The sequence below is a fragment of the Gadus macrocephalus genome, chromosome 3, assembly GCF_031168955.1.
Source record: "Gadus macrocephalus chromosome 3, ASM3116895v1".
NCBI classification, from domain to species: Eukaryota; Metazoa; Chordata; class Actinopteri; order Gadiformes; family Gadidae; genus Gadus; species Gadus macrocephalus.
In genome coordinates, this window is record NC_082384.1 from 24,153,174 (window position 1) to 24,179,707 (window position 26,534).

Below are 26,534 nucleotides of genomic sequence, written 5' to 3' on the forward strand. Positions count from 1 at the left end.
AAGGTTAGGTTCTAAGCCAGTAAAACACACACATACTACATTTTTGAAAAAGCTATGAAATTATGCAATTAATAGGTGCGACTTGACCACATGGGACTGTGTTGCAAAATGCTGCATTTTTCCCACCACAAGTGGTTTACTTGTGTTAAACTAGCTTCAATCTCCCTGCTGTAAGCCTGCGTTTGTGTGTGTGTGTGTGTGTGTGTGTGTGTGTGTGTGTGTGTGTGTGTGTGTGTGTGTGTGTGTGTGTGTGTGTGTGTGTGTGTGTGTGTGTGAGAGAGAGAGATTGCAGGCTACCATTGTTGGCCGTTGATATCATCATTTTGAACCTTAAGGTTTGAAGGACTCCCAAAGGCAAGTCAACTACTTCAACCAACTACTGCTAGGGACAAGGGGGTATCGTCCAAGTTAGGAATCACTGATTCAGAGTACAGTGAATTACTCTTCACTGCAAGGTTCGGCCCCTAAATGGATGCAGCCTAGAACGTGTTCCTCCCCTCCACTTGTATGACTTGTACATGAGGAATTGTCATGACTACCCCCTTTCATGCTCGGCAGCCTGAACAGGACATGTGTTGCGCAACAACCAAAGGCCTCTTGGTTGCTGCCCAACTCTGTCAAAACAATGTATCTGAGCTTTCTTAACCTTTATAATGTCAGTCTTAGGTGTGTCTGTGTATACTCCCCCCCCCCCCCCCCCCAGTGCCACCCCCTAGGGCAGCCTGCGCTCTATGGCTCTAACGTCACCCCATTCCACACGCACTTGGACAGAAACACAGGTTGGACTAGATATTCTAGAAGTCTGCTGGATCCCCCGTCAAGATAAACACCCCATAAATACCCAGTCAGCTGTGGAAGCTATAGCTAGCAGCACTATTCCCCTCACCATGTCATCATTTCAAGCATTTTGTGGTTTCAATGATCTTGATGGTTGTAATGTATCTCACCATGTTGGAAGCCATCCTTGTTTCTCTGTGTTACGTATTTTAAGAACACAAGCTATATTTCCCTCACTTAACCACTAGGGAGTAGGACCATACATATAAGCCGTAAATACTATACATAGCCACAAGGGGAGCAAGACCTTACTGAAGGCTGCAATAAATACTTTAGCCACAGAAGGCAGCACCACAGACCAGGCGAGAAAGCCGAGGGTTACATCACCGGCTCCTCCCACTACTTCCGGACCGCGCTGTTCAGACCGGAACAGCCTACAAATCGAGCATGTCTTCAGAATCTTCTTGGCAGCTATTAGACATACATGGGTTAATGTTTTTGATCAGCTAGGAGACACTCGCACGTGCTTAGATACATCTTCAATCTCTCTTTGCTTCAGAGTATCAGTTTACCATACCGAAAATACTTTATACTAAATAAAGTCTCTTTAAAGCTATTCCTTTGGATTCGATCACTTTCCTTGAAGAACTCAGCATCTGCAATTAAAACGTTCTTATATACATCATTGTATAAAATCCGTCATATGCGAATATGAATATTTGTTGACTATGACGAATAGACAAATTTAGATAAAAACAGAACGAATATGTAAATAAATTATCTTAACTTTATAAATATTTTTTATTTGGTTTTAAAATGGATACTCATCTTGATGAAAAGTTCATTGATATTGGTTATTTATTCAAATTCTTACAGACGAAAGTTCCCATCGGTTCTATGGTGTAATGGTTAGCACTCTGGACTCTGAATCCAGCGATCCGAGTTCAAATCTCGGTAGAACCTGTATTTTGAGGAGGACAGAAGCTCAAGTGGTGAATACTTTACTGCGGGAAGCTATCACAGCATTGCTTGACAAAACGTTATGTGATGACAACTACTCCACAACTGGCCCAAATATACCATTCCAAAACGTTCAAACTATTATTTCAGAAACATTTTATACAGCACCTCTCATAATTCATTAATGTTTGTCTGGCTCTATACTTTAGCTGTCCTGTAGTTAGATGGATAGTTGGTTACTTTATTGATCCCCTAAGGGCTGTATGTTTATATGTCTTATGTTTAAATGTTTTAATGGAGCCAGTCCTATGGCATTATGTTTTATTGTTGTATATCAATTGCTGTGTGATTTAATGTTCTTTTTTTTTAGCCACCATGTGCCTAGTATAACATCTTGCCAAAGGACTACAGTTGAAAATTAGCCTGCTGGCTAACACTGGCACAGTTACAGAAATGTTGATCAATGGGCACTGTCCTTTAAATAAATAAATAAATGAAATGAAATGAAACAATAACAAAGTTCAGTAATCTTTGCTTGTTTTGTTGGTTGAACATTCATCAGGTCACGAGTATCACATTATACACAGAAAGCCTTGGCTAATGATGGTCATCCGAAACAGCTCTGCAACGAAAGCTCTGAGGACCTTTGGCGATTTAGTGGAGCATTCACATCTGATTCAGAGGACCCTTTCTTTGGTTTCTTCCTACACAATGCTGTCCCCTAGAGGAGGAATCTATGGGTAGGACCACAGAGAAAGAAGAGCTCCCTACTGACATCAGGACAGCTGAAACCCTACAAATATTCTGTTGCAGCCTGAAAACTGCTCTGTTCAGACAAACGCTTGGCCCACGATAAACAAAAAGTGAAATAAATATAATTAGATGTTGCTTGCTTGCATGATTCTCTCTCTCTTTGAGTTGCATCTTGAATGCACTTATTTGAAGTCGCTTTGGACAAAAACTAAATAAATGTAATGAAATTAAATGTAATGTAATGGTAGAACTTGCTGTAGCAGATCATAGACGATAAATCAGAGACTTTCATTCATTCAGATGTTTTTATTAGCAACAAAGTTGTGAAAAAAAGATTTTGGAACTGGATATTTGACGGTGATAAGTGACTCACACTGTGAGTAGGATTCTTACTGGGTGCCTCACTCGGCAGCAGTGACTTAAGACGACTCTGGATTCAGAATAACCACTTCCTCCTCCTCACTGTCCGATATGATCACCACAGGTCCTTCGACGCAAAGTAAGAGAACACATGGTTAGAGTCACATTGCAACACAACAACACACACCGTGTTACACAGGTCAAATTTTACTTACTTTCTCCTTTTTTCTTGTTGCCTCTCTTCTCTGCCACAATGGTCACTTCTGGTTCGTCCCCATCTTCCTCCTCTTCCTCATCTTCGTCGTCGTCCTCCTCATCTTCAAGCCCCCAAGCATTCTGAAGGCCTGCACCGACCTGGCCAACGCCTGGGGCGGGCACGACAGGGGAGAGCGCCCTGGGATTGGTCGTTAAGGTTCACAAAGACAGCTGATAGGGTGAGGAGGACTGACCGAAATCAAACACAAAATCGGTGTCCACAACATCAGTGTTTCCTAACTTTGACTTTACCCCCTTGTCAGTAGCAGTAGTTTGCACGCAGTAGTACTTAAGGAGTCCTTCAAACCTTTAAAGACACACACACACACACACACACACACACACACACACACACACACACACACACACACACACACACACACACACACACACACACACACACACACACACACACACACACACAGGAAGGATACATCTCTGCCGATGTCTCTACACCCTCCACAATGTCGCTGGCCTGTTTGGTGAGGTCTGTCATTTCCACCGTGGTCTCTAAGTTTTTCAGGGCCGTGATTCGCTCCTGGGGCATAGACTCTGCAAAGCCACATTTACGACCCTCCTTCCTGGATGAATAGATGGAAAACGAAATTGATGTTATATTTAAATCAAAGCAAATAGAGAGGAGGAGGAGGAGGAGGAGGAGGAGGAGGAGGAGGAGGAGGAGGAGGAAACGAGGAGGAGGAGGAGGAGGAGGAGAAGAGGAGAGAAAAAACAATGAGCCATCCGCCCTGGTCAATGTTGGAGAGGAAACGAGGAGGAGAGGATAGACATAACTGAGCTATTGGCCCTGGTCCGTAGGAGAGATGAAAGGAGTAGGAGGGGGAGGAGGTGGAGGAAAGGAGGTGGAGGTGGAGGAGGGCTAAAATAACCTCATACTACCCACCTGGCTTTCTTGTCATTCTCCAAGGCCTTCGCGATCAGGTCTGTGATCTCTGACACTTTGACGCTGGCGATCTTACTGCATCGCAGAACCTGTGTATTGCGTAATAAACACAGTAAGTTAGCATGTTTTAAGGTACAGGACTATAGGGGCATACGGATCGAAGGGATTCCACTGTGAGTCATGGCCTGGAGTGAGTCAAGGGGCCTAGAGTGAGTCAAGGCCTAGAGTGAGTAAGGGGGCCTAGAGTGAGTCACGGTGCCTAGAGTGAGTCATGGCCTGGAGTGAGTCACAGTGCCTAGAGTGAGTCATGGCCTAGAGTGAGTCACGGTGCCTGGAGTGAGACATGGCCTGGAGTGAGTCACGGTGCCTAGAGTGAGTCACGGTGCCTGGAGTGAGTCACGGTGCCTAGAGTGAGTCACGGTGCCTAGGGTGAGTCACGATGCCTAGAGTGAGTCACGGTGCCTAGGGTGAGTCATGGCCTAGAGTGAGTCATGGCCTAGAGTGAGTCATGGCCTAGAGTGAGTCATGGCCTTGAGTGAGTCAGTGGGCCTGGAGTGAGTCAGTGGGCCTGGAGTGAGTCAGTGGGCCTGGAGTGAGTCAGTGGGCCTGGAGTGAGTCAGTGGGCCTGGAGTGAGTCAGTGGGCCTGGAGTGAGTCAGTGGGCCTGGAGTGAGTCAGTGGGCCTGGAGTGAGTCAGTGGGCCTGGAGTGAGTCAGTGGGCCTGGAGTGAGTCAGTGGGCCTGGAGTGAGTCACGGCGCGTTGACTCGCCTGTTCCTTGAGCAGCATGATGCCGCCGCTGGACTGGATGGAGCAGATCTCTCGGTGTTTGTTCATGGCGATCATCAGCAGGCCGTCCATAACCCGCTCCTCGCGCTCGCAAGGGTCAACCAGCAGGTAGGTCCTGGAGGTCGGGGGGGCGCGGGGGGTATATGATGGATGTGGCAATGCAATAGGCCTTGCAACAGTTTGGTAAGCGATAGTTGATGGTCCATCGTGTTCCCTCATTTGGTGCTAGATAGTGTCTCAACAGACATTAGTTTGCATGAAAATCTTCAAGATGGCAACTTTAAAAACAGGACAAATATAAAATAGTAATAATTGATGGTCATAACTGTATTAATAACAGGAGCCATGAGGGAATGAGGAAAACATTTTACACAACACACACACACACACACACACACACACACACTTTAAGCCTTCTTAGGGATGGTTTGATTTGACTCACCCCTGCTGGAAGAATGAGAAGCTGACGCAGATGGGCATGTGGTAAATGCTGAGCGCGATCGGATCCCTCTCTTGGGCACTATACTGAGGAGTGAAGGAAGCCTTGTTACAAAGAGACCCAGAGTCTGTCGAAACAACTAGAAACTCAACAAGAGGTTCCGTTCCATTTGCCGTCATGCCATTGAGCCTTATCACTACAGCACCTTCCCTTTAGCTTCAGCGTTAGCATACCCGTCCCTACTAGACACGGCTACTCTTACTGAAAGCCCACACACTCACCACTGTCACTACGTCCCCCTGGATGCCAACATCAGGCCGTTTGAAGTGGGAGAGGGCAGCGATGGCGGCTATACTGATGGCATCCATCAGGTTGCCGTCGTGGTTCAGCATGTGAACGTCCACTCTGATCTGCCAAACCTGGGAAGAGACGACAGCACGGCGTGAATCAGAGCACCTAAATGCTATCCGTTGTTGATTTGTTGAGGATGATGAGGATGAGGTAAGGATTTGGCCTCCTGCTATAGCATGGTTTCTCAACGGGGGGCGTTCGCACAACCTCAGGGGGGGGCGCTGGGAAAGTGATAAAGGTTTCATTTTTTGAGAGGGATAGCCTATTTACATTTATTGGTTTCTAACCCCTCTACTGTCTCAGCTACTTTTTTACTGTCTATGGCTATAGGATGCCTACAGGTGGGTTGAAGACCTTGCAGCTTGGAGTGGAACACCCAAGCTGCTACAACACCGTCGTGACTCCTGGTGATTTTGTGGAGTCTCTGGTGCGCGTGCGTGCGTGCGTGCGTGCGTGCGTGCGTGCGTGCGTGTGTGTGTCGTACCTTTTCTCCAGACACCACACAAAGGGACTCAGTGTCGATGCATCTGGAGTTCCTAAGGCATCTCTCCAACTGTCTGTTCAGCTTCACTAAGAGCTCAGATGACCTATACAAACACAGACATTACCATCTCACTACAGATTTACAAAGCACAGCCAGCCTTAAGCCATTCTAGTACACAAATCCTTAAATTCAAGTTTTGACTAACATAATAACATGGACAAAATTACACTTAATGTTGTCGTTTCTCTTTTTAGCAAGATACACAAGAGATTGGTGGTTAGTTTCAACAAAAGGTTTGTTTTAAAACCGGTAGGATCCAGTGTGTACGAGTCAATAGCAGTGGATCTATTGTCAAAATACAGTTAAGTATGATAATCAACTCAACTAACACAAAGTACTGTTTATGTCGGTCTCTTTGATTAGGTTCTCACCTGCCCAGTTCAAACGCTGGCGAGGCCATCGGGGACAGTTCTAAGTTAAAGAACATGATGCCCTCGTTTGGCCTGCTCTCCTTCGGGGTCACGAGTTCACACGACACCTGGGCCATGACTCTGTGCACAGGACATAGAAAACAAAGCAGCACAATGGGTCATTAAATAGGCCAAAACATGACGGTAATGATATAGTTAGACTTAGACACACAGACACAGACTCACTCATACAAAAGCATTTTGGGAGTACCTAGAAGAGCGAAAAATAAATGCAACATCAAATATTATTATCAAAGCTTAATCTTTCACCTCGTCTTCCCCAAGTCCACAAAGCAGCACCCATAGTCAGTTCCAAATGTTATCTTGATGTTTCTGTAGTCGTACGTCTGCCTTCCATCCAAACGCTGTAAGCATAAAAAACACACAGAAATAGAATGATCCACCATAAACTAATAGAAATAGAGCATCCACCATAAACAAACAGAGATGGAGCAATCAACGATAAACACATAGAGATGGAGCATCCAGCATACAAACATAGAAATGGAGCATTCACCATACACACATAAAAATAGAGCATCCACCATACACACATAGAAATGGAGCATCCATCACAAACACAGAGCTGGATACATATTACACCATAAACCCATAGAAATGGAGCATCCACTATACACACATAGAAATTAAGCATCCACCACCATTGACACATGGAAATGGAGCATCAAGCCCGACATCTGAGGAAAACCCACACTTCATATAACTTAAGACTGGGGTGCCTACCTTTTTCTCCTCAATAGCTTTGAGCAGGAAATCCCGCTCACAGTTAGATAACGGTGTGTCTCTCATTGTGTAAAATGGGGAGCTATGGGTATATATTCAGGAGTTGGAGCATTCACAAGTCCCTGGTAGGGGTTTGAAAGCGTTTATTGATAGGTTATACTCGTTCTGCCAACATGTGTCGACGCCACAGTCAATGTTGTGCCAACTTCACCCGGAAGAACATTAAACAGCCTCATGGCCATGACAAAACAAAAGTTGCTGACACAATTTAAAACGCTTATATATAACAGTATGTTGTATCAAATGTTATTTTTAACACTTTAAAAACAGATATCTCACTATTTACGGAGTAGTTATTTGTTAGCAGCCGGACAACGCGCGGAACAATAAAGACTATGCGTCACATGAGGGTGAACGAACTCTTATTTTGAAATAACGTACAGAACCCGGCGTTCTGCGCATGCCCAGTAGCGGACGAATCCCCGAATTACGCGCCGCCGCCGCTGCTATGCGCGACTGTCATCCACGGTCTTCAACCGCTTCCTACCGCACAGCCTTCGAACGCCTCGCCAGGCCTCCAAACCTGTCCGTTAAAGCGAGGCATACGCTTAAAACGTCGTTTTCCGTTATTACGAAAACAGAGGCAACCTATTGAACTTATCCTGCGTCAAAACCAAGAAGAAAGGTGCGTTTTTAGTCCCGTCATTCATTCTCCATCGTTCACCGTCCGCCGCATATATCGCGGTAGCTTGGTTGTATCAAGGTAGCTTGGTTATTTGCTAGGTTTCTGAGCAGATTTACTCGTTCAAATCACCGGTCGATTGAGTTCATTCGTTGTGTGCCCTTTTTGATTTAATTTCCCCACTGATGTGATTGGGGGTGTTTTAAAATACCATAATTAGGGTTAGCTATGTGGGGTATTTTAACCGGGGTAGTACGGTCCGTTAGATCGCCAGCTTGCTAGGCGCAGGCGCAGTGCCTCTCTGTGGCGCGCCATCAGCGGGCTCTGCAGGCTGCATGGAGATGTGGTGATACTACGAGGGGCTGGGGGAAAAACAGTATATACACACACACACACACACACACACACACACACACACACACACACACACACACACACACACACACACACACACACACACACACACACACACACACACACACACACACACACACACACACACAGTAAGATTGTGCGGCAGTTACAGATTAAAGTGCATGATAGAGAAGGTCAAACGTGTCCCAGTGTTGTGACAACATGAGGAGAACAAACGTGTATCTGTCTCTACTGGGCCATATATATATATTGCACTTTCATATTGCCTGTTTTTTGTTGTTTATTTTGTACTTCTGTGACTTCTTTGGTTTGTCGTTGGTTAAAAATATTCTTCACTTTTAATAGACGCATGGTTGAATTTCCTGGTGTGTATTTTCGGTTTAAGATAGGGGGTGCAACGTATCTTAATGCGGCAGGAAGCCCTTACAGGAGGAAACCAATCTTGTTTACACACGTTGTAAAGCAAATAATAGAACATAAAGCACCTAGTACTGTCCGAAAAGCCTTCAACCCAGTGCCTGTAGCTCCACCCTTTTCTCTCTCATCCTCTTCTACTTTTTATTTTTTATAATATTTTTAGTTCTCTATTTATACCACACGTGTCTCATGCAATCTCAAACTCAATTTATATCGGGCCTTCTTCAAACACCTGCCTGCTCTGTCCTTTCTCACCCACTACCACCACCACCACATCAACACTGACACCTTATCTGACATGGCTCTGATACCCTTCTGGATTCATCTGCCCTTCCCCCATTACCCATTCCGCCCCCTCCCCCCCTTCCCATTTGATCCCCTCTGCCGCCCGCCCCCACCCCCCTCCAGATGAAGTTGGGAAGGAGCTGGCTGTGGTGTTGTCTGCTCCTCTCCTCGCTGGCTGTGACGGCATTAGGAGCCCGCGACGAGGAGGAGCCTGAGGCAGACTTCCCCGTCTCGGACGCGGAGGACCAGGTCAGCGATGAGGACGAGGTAATGGCCATGATGGAGGAGGAGGAGGAGGATGAGGCCATGGTGGAGGAGGAAGAGGACACCGTCCTGGCAGACAATGAGGCAGCAGAGGAGGCAGAAGAAAAGGAGGCCGTAAAGTCCAAAGTCTCCTTCCAGGTCAGGGATGGTTTATGGGTCAACTGGGGACAAGGGGGACAAATGGGTTACGAGTATCACTCTCACCCTCCAGCCTGTTTCCATCACAGCTTTCACCCGGACACTTTCTTCAATAGCACTGAGTCATTTTAGTGTCAATAGATCTTTTGGACGTCAGACAATGATCTGCAATAAACAAGAAATGTCAATAAATAGTCGACAGAGTGTGACAGATTAATGATTAAGGTTTGCGTCCCATACTTGCTTAACCTTTTTGTTATCGTATCATTTCTTTAAATATCGGAATTATGTATGTAATAATATAATTATTGGTGTAATTAATATCATTCTTATTCTTATAACAATGGACTCTGGCCCCCTCAGGTGACGTATAAGACTCCCATTCCGACTGGGGAGGTGTACTTTGCAGAGACCTTTGACGATGGTTCATTGGACAGGTACTGCACCATTTATATTTTATTCAGGATCAGATTAAGGCAATATACATCAAATAAAATAAGATTATATATATATATATCACATTAACATGGGTCAACAAGCATTGGTCAACACTCAATAGTATTATTATTTTCATTATTATAAAGAAAAATTGGCTTCAATATCAATTTTATTTGTTATTCACACACTTCCAATTGTCATTGCAGATGGCAGGTTTCAAAGACGATGAAGGACGACGCCGATGAAGACATCGCGAAATACGATGGTTGGTTTACGGCTGTACTCCTTTTACTGCACTACTGGGTTTCTGCCGCGGCCTCTGATGCGGTCGATGAACTGGAATTATGTGGCTTTAAAGGGGTGATATCATAACACCAGGTGTGAGTGTGATCAGCCATTACAAGCCTTTCCCTGTGTTTTAGTGACGTCCCAAGTGGGCATGTGCACCTAGATGTATGATGGATAGTTAAGCAACATTTGCCACAGTCCACTGGGTAGGCTGGTGAACTGATCTATCCAGCATACATCTAGGTGGGTGGACACGCCCACTGGTGATGTCACTATGGCTTCTTGTAATGGCTAACCACACTCACACCTTGTGGCATGATATGACCCCTTTTAATAGCCTGCCTGTGTGGAAAAAAAATCGGCCAGCAAAGCTATTTGACTTACAAATGAGCCCAGCCCGATGTACATTAGGGCTTTGACTCCGAACTTCGTAATTTGAATATAATTAGAATTTAAAAAAATAAATCAAAATTCGAACGAATATTAGGCAGCCCTTAATATTCGAACCTGTTATGGGCAGGCCAAGAGGGAGAGACGTCGGAGAACCCGACGCAGTCTATTCATAATATTGTAATGACCACGGAAGAGGCAGTGAATGAAGTATTGATTAGACAGCGATTTATTAGAAACCCAATAAACCGTTGGAACACGCAGGACCGGTAACCATAGCAACGCCGGTAAACAAACCTTGCAAAACCCAATCCAGGGCTGAATCCGAATACTCATACTTATAGGATGCATTTTGTAGTACGCCACAAATATAGCGCGTCCGAATGCTCAGTACGCATTGTGTAGTACGGAAAACGTTAAAGAATGTGTACTACCGCTACAGTATACAACGGTAGGTCACTACGCTATCCCACAATGCAACCGGAGTCTGGTAACGAACGAAGAAGAGATGGCTGACCCGACACTACCAACAGCGGCTTAGAAAGACGTCGTAGAAAGCGGCGATAAAAAGAGACATTAAAAAGAGTAAAAAAGTAAAGTAAGTAATTAAGTAAAAAGAGACATTTTTAATTTAATAGCAACGATGACAAGACGGAAAACAGGTAACTTATCAAAGTAATTTTGCCGGCATCTGAGGCGAGATACGTCATCTCCAAACATCCGGTGGAGTTTCGGCGGTGTTCGGAAGCATTCAGAGGCGTTCTACGCATAGCTGTAGACCGTACTACCGCTGTCAAGTGTAGTACGGTCAAGTAGTAGACACTGAACAGAAATAGTATGTACTAAGTATTCGGATTCCGCCCAGGTCTTACTGAAGGCATTTAATGGTCAAAATATTATTAATAAATATTCGAATATATTCAAATATTAATATTTATAAACAAACTTCGAATATGATTTTTGGGCAAAAGTCAAAGCCCTAATGTACATACTGTATGTATGATAACGGTGTTCTCGAGGTCCGTTTGTCTCCTATGGCTGTCTGACTCTCGCCTCTGTGTGTACTCCTCTCCCAGGGAAGTGGGCAGTGGAGCAGCTGAAGGAGAACATCGTACCTGGAGACAAGGGCCTGGTGCTCAAGTCCCGCGCCAAACATCACGCCATCGCGGCCCTGCTGGCCAAACCCTTCGTCTTCGAGGACGAACCTCTGGTCTTGCAGTACGTTTCCCTTCGCTCCACTTTCCTCCTCCTTCTGCTCATGCAAGCTGCTAATTCTAAGTCTCTCGCTAAGTGAGGCGAGAGACGCATCGAAGAACGTCTCTCAAGCTACGTGCACCATGTAGGTAACCCCTGTTCCATGTCCACTCCAGGTATGAGGTGAACTTCCAGGATGGGATCGACTGTGGAGGAGCGTACATCAAGCTGCTCTCTGACAGCCCCAGCCTCAACCTGGTCAGTACATGCTTAATATCAATTTACCGGTATATTATTATCCATAACTTTCAAGACACAAATATCTTATCATATATACACTTAAACCGCGAGGAGATGCACGGCAAAGAAAAAATAAGTGAACAGAAACGTCCTCTCCTTCTTATACTTCTGTCGATGATTGCGCCTCTCCTTATATCGAAGTTGGCCGTATGTCATACCGTGTTAGACCGCGGTTTAAGTGTATGTATGTATGTATGCAAGTATTTATGTGCGGATAAGTAATCACTGCTTAATCTGAAATACCTTTATGATGATAAGTGACGCAGAGACATCATGACTCTCTCCTTCTCGTGTTTGCACCTCAGGAGCAGTTCAACGACCGCACGCCCTACACCATCATGTTCGGGCCGGACAAGTGTGGCGAGGACTACAAGCTGCACTTCATCTTCCGCCACCAGAACCCCCTGAACAAAGACCTGGAGGAGAAGCACGCCAAGCGGGCCGATGTGGACCTCAAGAAGATCTACATGGACAAGAAGACTCACCTGTACACCCTGGGTAAGGAACAAGACTCACCTGTACACCCTGGGTAAGGAACAAGACTCACCTGTACACACTGGTTAAGGAACGAGACTCACCTGTACACACTGGTTAAGGAACAAGACTCACCTGTACACACTGGTTAAGGAACGAGACTCACCTGTACACACTGGTTAAGGACAGAGACTCACCTGTACACCCTGGTTAAGGAACAAGACTCACCTGTACACACTGGTTAAGGAACGAGACTCACCTGTACACACTGGTTAAGGACAGAGACTCACCTGTACACCCTGGGTAAGGAACAAGACTCAGCTGTACACCCTGGGTAAGGAACGAGACTCACCTGTACACACTGGTTAAGGAACAAGACTCATCTGTACAAACTGGTTAAGGACAGAGACTCACCTGTACTCGCCTCACTACAAGTTTTTACTTGTTGTGGAAGTACCAGAAAGTCATTTAGGATTCACAATATCATTGGGAGGCGCACATAGCTTTTGGCTGTGATATGATATATTATATTATATAGATATTATAGAGTCCCGGGAACCCGCAAACTGCAACAATCACTTTCTCATCCGTGTTGCGGTTCACTCTGGACTTCACGGTGAATGCTGTAACAACAAAGCATCAGGTGAAATTCTTGGAAATATCGAAAATCACAACTATAGCGAAGTGTTCGCACGAATAGAATAAACCTAAATCTGCATCAACCAGATTGTTTTGTGCCACGCCATTCATTAATTCGTGCCACAGGTTTTTCTGGCGGAGAACTCGGCTCTGACCAAGCCTTTGCATTGACTTTGTATGGATTCGCGCCGTGCCTTCTCTGTTGGTTATGAACAAACCTTTACAGCCTGGAAAGGCGTTTTGAAGGAATAAGTGAACGACCCTATTAAAGAATAATGACACACCCTAGCCTTCACCACGACACAATTCAGATGTAGGTCAAGCAGCCAGCTAGGAGGGGGGGGGAGCCTTTCCTCCTTTGCGTTACACAAGCCGGACGTTGTGAGCCAGACTCTTTGTTTCTCTCACCGCGGGGCTGGGGACCAAAGAGGCCCTCAACTGAGATCTAATGGAAATCCATTTCCTTCCGCGCACAATGAAACCTCAGAAATCTATAACATCCATTTACAAAACAACCTCAAATACTGCAAAGCACTCATGATGTCACCAGAAGGCCAGGGGGGGAAGAGGCGTGTAAACGCCCATCGTCTGTACCACAGACCCAAACTAGTTCCTGCCATGTATCGAGATGTATACTGTATATATATAAACTAGAGCCCGACGATACTGGTGTACTGATACCATTTATTGCATCACAGCATAATTGCCTGAGTCATTTTGGCCAAATTGTGTTATCTAAGCTAAAGTCTGCTGATTCACTGGGCTTCATTTGCTGTATCCTAAGCCAATCAGTGGGTTTTACATTGCATAATTTAAGCTAAATACAAGATGAACCTTGAATGCTGATAGCAATTATGCTATAAGGCTAACGATATGCATATCCTGGTATGATGCAGCTCCTTGGGATTTGCTGCTTTCCTCCCAGTGATGCTTCAGGTCACAGCAACATCGCCTTAAAACACAGAGCTAAAGGAACCCATTACCTGTAGTATGGGGAGGAGCTACTAACCTTCACACAGAACATGATGTCAAACTGTTAGCGTTGGGAGTGTTTACATGGATATACTCGGTTTAGAGGTTCAACTAGCCACAGTAGAGGAATTAAAAAGAGGTGATTACGCTAATAAATCAACAGCATCTCTTAGGCTTTTTTCATCTGTGTGTCTTCTTCATCATACTGATATATCTTCATCTGTATGTGATAAGATTGGCCAATCGACATATCTGTGACAGGCCAATATCGGCCGATGAAATCCAACCGACACATCGCTCAGACTCTAATATACTGTAAACCCCAAATCCCCCCTTCATTCATTCCTAAACTCGTATTCCTCTGTACCCCCCCCCCCCCCCCCCCCCCACCAGTGCTGAACCCGGACAACAGCTACGAGCTGTTCATCGACCAGTCCAGCGTGAGCCGCGGCAGCCTGCTCCACGACGTGGTCCCGCCCGTCAACCCGCCCAAGGAGATCGACGACCCCAAGGACTCCAAGCCCGAGGACTGGGACGAGAGGGCCAAGATCCCTGACCCGGAGGCCGTCAAACCCGAGGACTGGTGAGGGGGGGGGGGGGGGGGGGGGGGGGGGGGTGGTCCATGTAGGGCGGGGGTCACATGTAGGGCTGGAGCCACAGGGTACCTCACGGTACGATATGATGCGTGGCGTACGATACTGATAATAACGCGATGCAGCGATTCTGCGGTAATCATAAACTGTTCGACAATCCTTTAACGATGCATCACGATGTATCTCGAACTATGAATACAAAATTACCGTGAAAGGGTCAAGTGAGGATTAAAAAATCGCGATACAGGGATTCCTTGATTATCAATAGATGTTAAGACAATCCTATAAAGATATATCACGATATGTCTTAACTATGAATACAAAATGACTGAAAAGGTCAAGTGCTGGATATCGGTCTTTATCTATGGTGCAAACTGAGTAAAGTTTCCCGTTCATGTGTGGAGCGCCACCTGGAGGAGCAATGAAGTAGTGCCTCCGGGAGCAGGGAAATCTGTTAAGGTACGGCCACACCAAACGCGTTACCCGCGTACCACGCGTATAAAATCGGCAATTTTTCCATAGGGAAGCATTGGTTTACGCGCGTATGAGGTGCGTACACGCGTATCATGCGTACCAAGCAACATTTTACTCGCGCTAGGGGCGTATGAGGCGCGTATATATACGCGCGTATCTATACGCGCGTACATATACGCGCGTACATATACGCGCGTACATATACGCACGTACATATACGCACGTACATATACGCGCGTACGCGAGGAGTTCAAAAAATTGAACTTTTTACGCTCATACGCGTGATACTTAGCCGCAATAGCCAATCAGCGTGGAGCTTGACCCGACGTCACTGGCAGAGAGTAGTGACCCTTGCACAGAAGCATACGGCCGACATCTTTCTTTATTCTGGGTGGAAATAGTAACATAGTTACGCCATTAAATGCGTTTATGGAAACATTTTTAGCGAGAAATGTGCATTTTACTTTCATAATGTTCACTCGGTGAATGTGAAGGATGTTTGGTTTGATAGTTATGACGAAGAGTGAACGCTCCGTTCACTTGCATGGACAGAGTCTCTGGTTGCTAAGCAACCTCAACGTCTTGGCGGACTATTTCTCTGCCGATCAACACTACGAATGCTGGAAACACACCAGACACACCATGTGAAGTCATTTAACCCGATTATTGTTATTTATATCCGAGATTATTTAATCTAACCCGATTCAAGCTCTATCATGCACCCAGACACGGCGGCGTTTGGGTTTCCTTCCTCGGACTCCTAAATCCAGCGCAGCCACAGGCGCGTAGCTGCGTATGTAGGACCATTTTTGACACAAAATGGTCAAGCAACATTTTAGCTGCGTTACGCGCGTACATGGTACGCGGGATACACTTTTGGTGTGTCCGCACCTTTAGAGCGCCTTATTCTTTAGTCTGTTTGCTCAGCACTCCTTCGCGCCCCTCTCTCACCTCTCTCTCTCTCTCTCTCTCTCTCTCTCTCTCTGTGCCGGCCCCCCAGGGACGAGGAGGCCCCTGCTAAGATCCAGGACCCCGATGCCCTGAAGCCTGAGGGCTGGCTGGACGAGGAGCCAGAGTTTGTGTCGGACCCCAGCGCTGAGAAACCCGAGGACTGGTAACTACACGCCCCTCACACCGGCCCCCCCTGACGGTCAATAACTGTTATTAGGGAGATGTATTGAAGGCATTCGATCTGACTCTGTCATTTTATGTCATTTTCATGACATGAACAGTATGTAATTAACACTAAACCTTCACTTTAATGCAGTCATTAGGGTCAGTAAATTAGGATTATTCCCGATATCGCGTTATAGCGAGAATTATTACTTAATTATTAATTATTATTTCACATTGTTTGTCCAAAAAGAAACAATCTTTTTGTTTTGATACAGTGTATGCAGAATTAACCACATCCATGCAGAGCCATGTTTTATAGGAAATACGACACAACTGGAAAGGAAATAAGCGTAAATAAGCAGAGTTTACCGCAACAGCAGTATGAAACAGCGGAGTAGATCGTATTTCTTTAGTTCGGTTTATGATTTGAGGACACAATGGTCATTTTTACTTTAAGGTTAAGGTACGGTTGATGATGATAATACATTTCTATCTATCCCAGATTATACGTACATCATCCTAATAATCATCAACAAAGCCCCTTTAGCTGTACAGTCCACCCGCATCTCGTCCCTCATCTCCTAACCTCTCCCTCTCCGGTCCTCAGGGACGAGGAGATGGACGGGGAGTGGGAGGCGCCCCAGATCCCCAACCCGGCGTGTGCGACGGCGCCCGGCTGCGGCCACTGGAAGTCCCCCACCGTCAACAACCCCCTGTACAAGGGCAAGTGGAAGGCCCCGCTGGTGGACAACCCAAACTACCAGGTACGGGGGCTGGTTCTCCTCTGCCACACATCAAACCCGGAGCCGAGGTCCCTTTACTTCCAAAGGACTTTGGTTCCATCCCAGAGGCCGGCTGGGTCGGCTTAGCTCAGGAGGTAGAGCAGTTGCCTTGTAACCGAAAGGTTGCTGGTTCGATCCCCAGCTCCCCCTAGTTGATGTGTCCCTGAGCAAGACACTTAACAATAAATGCTGTTGACGAGCTGGCTGTCGCCTTGCATGGTCGACTCTGCCGTCGGTGTGTCAATGTGTGTATTAACTGATGTAAGTCGCTTTGGATGAAGGCGTCTGCTAAATGCCCTAAATGTAAAATGTAAATGTAAGGTTCTGATCATGTCGCGTATTTTGCAAAAGATCATCCTTTCGTGACCCCAAAGTGTTTCATGACACCAGCGGCGCTACCGTGTCTTATCTCTCGCACCTCCCCTCCTTTTCTGTGGTTGCTCTAACGTGTATGACCGCGCAAACTGCAAGTGTTTAGGGGCTTACCTCGCCTAAGTGCCGTGGCCGTCGGTGACCATTGCGACTCTGTACTGGTTGTTGAAGTCCCATGGACCTCAGCGATCGCACGGCGTCGTGTCTTGGTTCATAACACCATCCGGAGGACTCGACTACCAGCGTGTTGCCTCGAGTAGAATCCCGCGAATTACGTGCGACGCCGGGCCGAGAAATTTGCCTCTCCCGTGCTGTATTGGCCTCTATTTACGGTCTTTGCATAGCCTTTGTATGTAATCCCATCGCTTCTGGTATGAACACACCTTAAATACTCTGTACCCCCCCCCCCCTTAGGGAGTGTGGAGCCCCAAGAAGATCCTGAACCCCGAGTTCTTCGAGGACCTGCAGCCCTTCAGGATGAGGTCCTTCCGGGCGGTGGGCCTGGAGCTCTGGTCCATGACGTCGGACATCTACTTCGACAACTTCATCGTCACCTCGCACAAGGAGGTGGCGGACCGCTGGGCGGCCGACAGCTGGGGCCTGAAGAAGCTGGTGGCCAGCGCCAACGAGGTAGCGAACCCGTCGCGCACACACACACACACACACACACGTGCTCATGCACGCGCACGCTCCTAGCTGCGGGAGAGACAGGGTTTTTGCACACTATGACGTTTATTTCGCCTTTTTTTTTTTTTGCAGAAAAGCTTCTTCAGTTATACTAGCATTGGTCGGTGTGTGTTTATATTTAACTGTTTCTCACACACGCGCTCAGCTCACACGTGCACGCTCCTTCTGGGTGATATGGCAGTGGCCATAGTTTTTTTGCCACACATTGGCATTTATTTAGGTTTTATTATGAGAAAAGCTTCTTCAATTGTACTAGGATTTGTATTTATGTATGTGTGTGTGTGTGTGTGTGTGTGTGTGTGTGTGTGTGTGTGTGTGTGTGTGTGTGTGTGTGTGTGTGTGTGTGTGTGTGTGTGTGTGTGTGTGTGTGTGTGTGTGTGTGTGTGTGTGTGTGTCCCTGCAGCCCGGGGTGTTTGCCCAGCTGATGTTGGCAGCAGAGGAGCGCCCCTGGCTCTGGGTGATCTACATCCTCACCGTGGGCCTGCCCGTAGGACTGGCCGTGCTCTTCTGCTGGCCCAAGGTACGCAGCTCACCTGTCTGCCTGTCTGTCTGTCTGTCTCCGTCTCTCTGTCTCCGTCTCTCGCTCTCTCGGTTTCTCACTCGCTCTACTGTCTGTCCGTCTCTCTCTGTTTCTAGGTCTCTCTGTCTCTCTCTGTCTCTCTCTGTTTCTCTGTCTCTGTCTGTCTCTGTCTGTCTCTCTGTCTCGCTCTCTGTCCCTCTGTCTCTCTCTTTCCCTCTCCCTCCTCTCTCTCTGTCTCTCTGTCTCTCTCTCTCTCTGTATCTCTGTCTGTCTGTCTGTCTGTCTGTCTGTCTGTCTGTCTCTGTCTCTGTCTCTGTCTCTGTCTCTGTCTCTCTCTCTCTCTCTCTCTCTCTCTCTCTCTGTTGATCTTTCTAATTAAAGTGAGGTACCCCTGTCAGCCCTGTCTTGACCTCTTTGACCCTCCCCCCTCCTTTCTCAACAGAAACCTGAAGACGAGTACGCATACAAGAAGACGGATCGGCCCCGTCCCGACATAGAGGAGGAAGAAGAAGAGGAGGAGGAGGACGAAGAGGAGGAGGAGGAGGGCACCGCTGCAGCAGAGGAAGGGGAGAAGGCTGCCCAGGCCTCGGCTAATGAGACGGCCCCACCTGCAGGTCAGTGGAGCGCGCTCGCTCTCTCCATCTCGCTCTATCGCACCTCGCCCTCTCCATCTCGCTCTATCGCACCTCGCCCTCTCCATCTCGCTCTATCGCACCTCGCCCTCTCCATCTCGCTCTATCGCACCTCGCCCTCTCCATCTCGCTCTATATCGCACTCTTTCTCTCCATCTCGCTCTATATCACACCTCGCTCTATCGCACTCTTTCTCTCCATCTCACTCCATCACTCTTTCTCTCCATCTCGCTCTATCACTCTTTCTCTCCATCTCACTCATCACTCTTTCTCTCCATCTCGCTCTATCACTCTTTCTCTCCATCTCACTCCATCACTCTTTCTCTCCATCTCGCTCTATCACTCTTTCTCTCCATCTCACTCATCACTCTTTCTCTCCATCTCGCTCTATCACTCTTTCTCTCCATCTCACTCCATCACTCTTTCTCTCCATCTCGCTCTATCACTCTTTCTCTCCATCTCACTCATCACTCTTTCTCTCCATCTCGCTCTATCACTCTTTCTATCCATCTCACTCTATCACACTCTTTCTAAACTCACTCTATCCCACTCTTTCTCCATCTCGCTCTATATCGCACTCTTTCTCTCCATCTCACTCTATCACACTCTTTCTCTCCATCGCGCCCTTTATCGCACTCTTTCTCTCCCAATCATTCTCTTTCTGTGTTTCTCCGTCTCAGTCTCTCCCCATCTCACTGCCTCTCTCCCTCCATCTCATCCTTTCCATCTCTCTCCATCTAACCCACACTCTTTCTCTCCATCTCGCTCTCTATTGCACTCTTTCTCTCCATCTCCCTCTCTATTGCACTCTTTCTCTCCATCTCGCTCTCTATTGCACTCTTTCTCTCCATCTCCCTCTCTATTGCACTCTTTCCCTCCACGTCATTCTCTACCTCCATCTTCCTTTCTTCCTGTGTTTCTCCATCTCATCCTCTCTCCCTCCGTCTAACTCTGTCCATCTTATCTGTTCTGCACTGGCATCCATTATTCATGGCCCATAACCACACCTTTCTACAAACTGTGCCTTGTTCTCTCTCCCCCTGTCAGATGTGACGGAGGCAGTGGAGGAAGAGGAAGAGGAGGAGGAGGAGGAAGAAGAAGAAGAGGAGGAGGAGGAGGAAGAAGAGGATAGTGCAGCGGCAGGAGACAGCCAGGGAGAAAATGATGATGACGAAGAGGAGGAGGAGGGCAAGGCTCAGGGAGGGGCAAGGCAAGAGGTTTGTCATTTCCTGTCGTTGTGAATAGTCATGGAGGAGTCACGATGTGTCTCTGAACAGCTGATCTTAGGCTGGTCAGCCTATATCAGAAATGTGTCATACTTTTCCTTTGTTCATTCCAAATTGTATTCATAGATTTCCTTGGTGATTCTTATATTTGATTAGACTCTTACTTAGTCTTGTATTTTTATTGAACTAGGGCTGCACGATATATTTTACTATATATTTATATTATTTATCGTATTGCTAACAAATTATTGTGTTATATTGGTTGGCACTTTTAAGGATGTTACTATTAACATTCTAAATACATTACAACCGCACACTTCAATAAGTGTATTTATCAAAAGTCATATTGTCGTCGCATTACGATCAGATGATCACCAAATCATTAAAAGGCCACCCCAGAGACATCTTACTGCTCTGCGTTTTAATGAAGCGGGGCGACTGCACCTCAAACAACCAAGCCGTAAGTAAACCCTAGTAAACCTGTGGTTCCTTCCCCCGATCTGTCCCTCTTCAGCCTCAGAAAGAGGCCGGCGATGGGGGCACGAACAAGCAGGCGGTGAGGAAGAGGAGGGTACGGAAAGAGTGAAGAGTGAACCAAGCGTGGAAGACCCCCCCCCCCCTACCCAACCCCCACCCGACATGGCTTATTGGGGGCACAGGGAGGTGGAGGAGTGCCCTGGGCTGATCCCCAGCTAAGGGCCACGCCCTCTCCCTTCTAACCAACCAGTAGCGGGCGTTCAGCCTGGATACCCCCATCCACACACCAACTGCCATCCCCCTCCTGTGTTCCTCCACCCACCGACTGCTACTCTGCAGTTTCTCCACCCACCACTTGCTACTCTGCAGTTACTCCATCGACTGCTACCCTCCTACACCAACCCTCCCGTTACCCCACCCATCCACCTACCTACCTTTTGCTCCACCCATCCTCCACCTGCGACCCCCTCCTGTGTGTTCCTCCACCTGCGACCCTCCTGTCTTAACTACATCCATCCTTCTCCAGGCACCCACCCACTCACCCAGCTACTGCTGCCATTTTCTGTGTTACTCCACCCATACACCCACTGCTGCCCTGGTGTTTCTCCTCCACCCGCTAGAGCTTTCCCCGCTGTCCTCCCCATCAGATTCATTCCTGCTAAGTGTTTGTGCTTGGAGCTCCCTTTCTCCGCCTCCCATCAGGTCGCCATGTGTCAACGTTCCCAACCCGACACATGACCGTTCAGCGTTCCCGGTCGCCGTTCCGCTCGCAGTCCGTTCCCGCCAGGTCTTCCATCCTGAGTATGTTTCATATGATGTTGTTCTTTGGATTCGCCACCAGGTGAATTGTTTTCACAATCAACCCAACTACCGTTCCGGCTTCTCGTTAAGAGGCTCAATGCGCAGCCCCCCAATCCAGATTAACATGTTCCGCGTTGCGTTGTCTTTTTGTATCTGGTTTGGATGGGTTTTAACTGACGGCAGGTGGTGTTGACGAAATGATGCGTGCTGTGATGATTACATTGACTTTGTTTAGGTTTAAAAGAGATCCTCCTTTTTAGTCCGCTTTTTGGGTTATTTATCGAAAGTAAGGTTATCAAGTCATTAGTGGTTTTTTTTTTTAAGTTATAGCTATTTGCAGACTGCATCGGCACTGAAGACCTATTTATTGTTCTCGTTTTATTCTGAACCAATATGTGCGGGAGAGGAATCCAACATCCATGATGTCGTTCTGGGGTGTTCTCTGACCAGCTGACTGGGCAGTGCACCCCATGACTGGGATCATAACTCGGTTTCAGAGGCAGTACAGACACCGTGTCGTTAGGGTAATTAATTAAGACGCAGACTTTGCCGTGCTGCGTTGAGCGCTCCCCAGATCCAGCCGGTCCTTGGTCACCGGGATTTTCCCAGTAAGAACCTCAGAGAACCAAACCACTATCTGCTGTGCTACTTTAAAACGCCCGGACACTTAGAAGTTTTTCCTGCAGGAATAATTTTCCTGAAGAATGAGTTGATGCTGATTTTCTGCGTAAATATTTTTTTGTCTATATTGTTTGACGCTTTTGCAGTTCAAAGTTCCTGTCCCCCTGTTGGCGGGCAGGACTTCTGTTTACATACGTTTTTGCAAATTGTACATTGCTCTTGAAAAGTAAAGTATTTAGTATAACATGTTTGCACGCTCGGTCGCTGGAGTGGGGTGCAGAATTCGCCACCAGGTTGACTTCCACTCCTCCCGTTTGGTCATTGACGTAGGGACATTAAATGGAACAAAAATGTTTTATTAAAACATTACATTTTGTCAAAATTGTACACAGTATCTACACGCAAGCCAGTTGGTTTTAACAAGCGCATCGTTGGCATGCTGCTACATAAAACAAAAGGGAATGGGAATATTTTATTGTACAACCACAACTTATCGAAATAAACAAAGAAAAACATGACTGGGTCTACCAATGTGTGTTTGTTTACAACGGCTGCAAAAGCAGTTCGAAAGCAAAACAAAGTGTTTCATATTCACTGGCTCGACCGGTTTTAATGCTCCTTTGTTTGTTACAGTGCAGCTTATGACTTCCCGTCTCCTATCTCTTCTGACATACGATGAGATGATCGGCTTGTTTTTTTTAAATCGCTACCCACCCAAACCTGCCTGGAGACGTAGTCTTCCTGGACAGGGTGAGTGGTTCGATAGCTCTCGAGGACTATTAACCCCCATCTACACGCGAAGAGAGAGATTGTCTGCCTTACTTCCTCCATCTGCTCCTCACTGTACATTTATTCATCTTGCCATTGGGTTCAATCGTAGCTTACTTTAATTAGATATACTTTAAGTATTTGTACCCAGCTTTAGGATTTGGCCCTCTTCTATGCCTGAACATAGTGAGCATTGTAGTGTTGATCGCCTCATCTCACCTCACGAGTCAGATGGTTTAGCTTCCAGAAACTGCACGATTACTGTAGTGGATAGCAAAACGATTAAGTATGTGGCATTAATGATTAAGTTATATACAAATGCGTAGCAAGAAAACACTCAAGCGACAGGATTAGTTTAGCTGAGCTTCCTTGTAGGGGGGAACTTGTGCATACCAACATCACAGCAGCAAACTAACAGCTTATGTATTGTTTTTAATGGCCAATTAAAAAAAACGATATGTGACTGTTAAAACCATCTTTAGTACTGTTCAGTTAGCCTCGGTCACTGAGCTGCAAACCTAATCTAAATCATGATTCTTTTTTTACAGTTTTATGAAGTTCTGCCAAAAAAGGCCATGGCCCATGATGGGAGTAAAACAGTTTAGTTACATTAACTTTACATAACAAATACTTTGTAAATTAGTGAATAACATGACCGTGCAAATCAAATCCTACTCAAGCCACCATTTGTAATACACATCGTTCAGTCCAGTTTGATCCCGATGTAACCAGTTTGAGCGGAACCATGTGGTAAACAATTTCACGCCATCCCAAAACTCAGATCCAGCTGATTTTAAAGTTGTTAAGAGGGAAATGTAAATAAATAAATACACCAGATTCATAAGATGAACCAAAGTGACCAAAGTTAAGAAACGGGGAAGTGATGCAGATGCAGATTAGGGCTCAACAGTATCTTTTAAGTATTTTTAAGCGGTATTGTGCGTCACATAAATGGCGTTTGCTACACGAAACAATACAATGTGCATGAGTGCAAGGGAGACACGACCATCCAGAGAAAGTTGGAGCATTTTTATACAATAGTCGTCCCAGTGACTAGCTGCCTCCACCCGAAGCAAGAGCAAAGATCTAGTAGCAAATACTGCTCGGGCCTTGGCAGGGGGACCAGTTTAGGACCGGACATTGGGTAGAACTGACCCCTTCACCTCTTTATATGGGACCGGACCTTCCACGGTTACTCTAGAATACGGTGTGCAGACAGACACCCACCTCCCTGACCTCCATCCTCAACCAGCTGAGAAGCAGCCATCGGGTCCCATAGAAAGGGCGAAGAGAAGTCCTGCCTTGGGAGTGAGTGACGTTTCCACGGAACAGACCTAGGCTTGACCGCCTTCTGAGCACGCTCAGTAAGCGAGACAAGATGAGCGTCCAGGTCTGCACCGGAGACTACGACTCCTTCCACGGCAGGCTCTATGGCCCCCAGGCCCCCCAACCCCCAAAAGGCTTAGATCTTACAGCCACGTCGGGGTCTCTGCTTCTCGTTCTTCTTTTACTTTCGTTTGCTCTTGGTGTCTGTGGTCTGGAAGACGCTGGAGGCAGACATGAGGTTCTCGATGTACTGCCCCAGGACCTGGTTCTCCGACTTCAGCTTCAGGTTCTCCTCCTTGACGGCGTCCACCCGCGCGGACAGATCTGGAACGGAGAGCGACCGAGTCGATGATTCAGCGGACATGGTAAATGGACTGCGTTTATAGAGCGCTTTCCTATCCAGTGGCCACTCAAAGCGCTTTACAATATTGCCTCACATGCACCCATTCATGCACACATTCACACAGCGATGGCGGTGTCAGCCATGCAGGGCGACAGCCACATAAGGACATACCGGAGGATGGAGCAGAACTAACGAGGCGAAGAGACGAAGAGAGACACGATGACAAACTGGAACCACGTCAGGGTTAACGGCTCAAGCGTGGCGACGCTATTGGCTGAGCGTTAGTGGTGAGTTCGAGAGGACGCCCTCCTATGATATAGCTCCGGCCTTGCATAGCACTTAAGACTGCAGGTATGTCAGCGCTCAGCAATCACTTAACGATATTAGGCTTTACTGCACCGTATCGGATGTCAGGGTCCACCTTCCCATTACTGATAATTAGTATGGGATGCATGTATACAACGGACGGTGTGGCTATTTGGTACAACTTTGAGGTCATGGTTAAAAAGGGGGCGATTGAGGTGTAGGTCACACGGGGTTTTGTGGACGTCCCATACCTTCCAAGGTATGCTGGAGTTCCAGAACCTGATTGATGAGCCTGGTCTTCTCCTCCATCTCAACCTGGTTCTCCATGTCTCCTGAAACAGTTGGGCACGGAAGGTTTGTTGAGAAACCGACATTGCACAGTCCTCTTGCTGTACCTCTCACACTGACTGACTTACCATCCATGTCGCAATTCATGGTGAAGATCTCGTCCTGTTTGGAATACAGGGCTGCGGTTCCACTGTCCGCTGGACATGAAAAGGAAAAACATGTCTGAATAAATTGCAATTGACATCAGAGACTAAATGGGAGATGAGCTGGGTGTAATCAAGCGATTATAAGTGGGTTAAGTGCCTTTGTTGTACATGTATATAATCGTATATGACAATGCATAGAGAAGAAAGAGAACCATAAGTTGGGAGTCTTCGCAATCTGCCTTTAATCTAAACATAAAAGGTATTTCCTCCAAAAATATGGAGGAAATGGGAAATAAGCAAATGGATACAGTGGCATAAACATTCACCCACTCACACACGAATACAATTTGAACAACAGGTCGATAGGACATAGGACATTTATAGGACCTGATAGGACCTGATCTAAAAAGGTAGAGATGCTGGTTGTTCGGACACCCCACCCATAGCCACCCCATAACCCCCATAGCAGGCCGCCCCGGATCCCAGCGGGAGGCGGCGGCAGGCCGATACGGTTCCCAGCGGGAGGCGGCGGCCGGCCGACCCGAAGCCCAGCGGCGGAGGGCGGCGACAGGCCGACCCGAAGCCCAGTGGGGGTGTTACCGGAGAATCACCGAGCATTCAGACCACCAGCTAACACTGGTGGACCAGCTCACCAGTGTGGAGATACTGGCCCTCTGGCCATGTACTGGCCACAAGCTCGTAACGACAGCGATGTTTTAAACGCACGGACCCGCCGTACCCTGAAAAAACCCTCAAAGCAGGACCCTGTCCCTCCGGATCAGATTGTAAACATGCACGGCGCAGAGCTACAATGCTACATGCTAACCGAGCTACAATGCTACATGCTAGCGGCTATGGCTGACGTTATGGTCGGATCGGGGCTGTGGTAGGTCGTGTCGATTCCGTCTATGTCAGTATTC

General features: G+C 47.0%; 3 protein-coding genes and 1 non-coding gene across 5 annotated transcripts in view; 2 read left to right on the forward strand and 2 right to left on the reverse strand.

The window, feature by feature from the left end:
* Window positions 1-1,668: 1,668 nt before the first annotated feature.
* On the forward strand, window positions 1,669-1,740 carry trnaq-cug (transfer RNA glutamine (anticodon CUG)). The gene has a single exon. It is a non-coding gene; the product is annotated as a tRNA-Gln (tRNA).
* A 1,036-nt stretch (window positions 1,741-2,776) lies between these two features.
* On the reverse strand, window positions 2,777-7,655 carry exosc9 (exosome component 9). Its single transcript, XM_060048176.1, has 11 exons — window positions 7,281-7,655; window positions 6,807-6,901; window positions 6,498-6,617; window positions 6,067-6,169; window positions 5,513-5,650; window positions 5,235-5,317; window positions 4,775-4,907; window positions 4,007-4,095; window positions 3,540-3,686; window positions 3,066-3,244; window positions 2,777-2,977 (listed from the first exon to the last, which is right to left on the reverse strand). Exons 1-11 carry the CDS (start codon window positions 7,344-7,346, stop codon window positions 2,910-2,912), a joined length of 1,221 nt encoding a protein of 406 aa, XP_059904159.1. The 5' UTR covers window positions 7,347-7,655; the 3' UTR covers window positions 2,777-2,909.
* Window positions 7,656-7,789: 134 nt separating this feature from the next.
* Window positions 7,790-22,955, forward strand: clgn (calmegin). The gene is made up of 15 exons (XM_060048175.1): window positions 7,790-7,965; window positions 9,163-9,441; window positions 9,805-9,878; window positions 10,086-10,144; window positions 11,634-11,775; window positions 11,928-12,009; window positions 12,357-12,549; window positions 14,530-14,719; window positions 16,204-16,317; window positions 16,927-17,083; window positions 17,888-18,103; window positions 18,564-18,680; window positions 19,123-19,294; window positions 20,360-20,529; window positions 21,053-22,955. The coding sequence occupies exons 2-15, from the start codon at window positions 9,163-9,165 to the stop codon at window positions 21,122-21,124; spliced, it is 2,037 nt and encodes a 678-aa protein (XP_059904158.1). The 5' UTR covers window positions 7,790-7,965; the 3' UTR covers window positions 21,125-22,955.
* The window catches only part of scoca (short coiled-coil protein a), a 5,225-nt gene continuing 1,463 nt past the window's right edge, over window positions 22,773-26,534 (reverse strand). For both annotated transcript variants that reach the window (XM_060048177.1, XM_060048178.1), the window contains exons 2-4: window positions 25,597-25,665; window positions 25,432-25,512; window positions 22,773-24,855 (exon numbers count right to left, since the gene is read on the reverse strand). In XM_060048177.1, coding sequence (XP_059904160.1) covers window positions 24,713-24,855; window positions 25,432-25,512; window positions 25,597-25,665 — 293 coding nt within the window. In that variant the 3' untranslated portion in view covers window positions 22,773-24,712. The remainder of the gene's footprint in view (window positions 24,856-25,431; window positions 25,513-25,596; window positions 25,666-26,534) is intronic.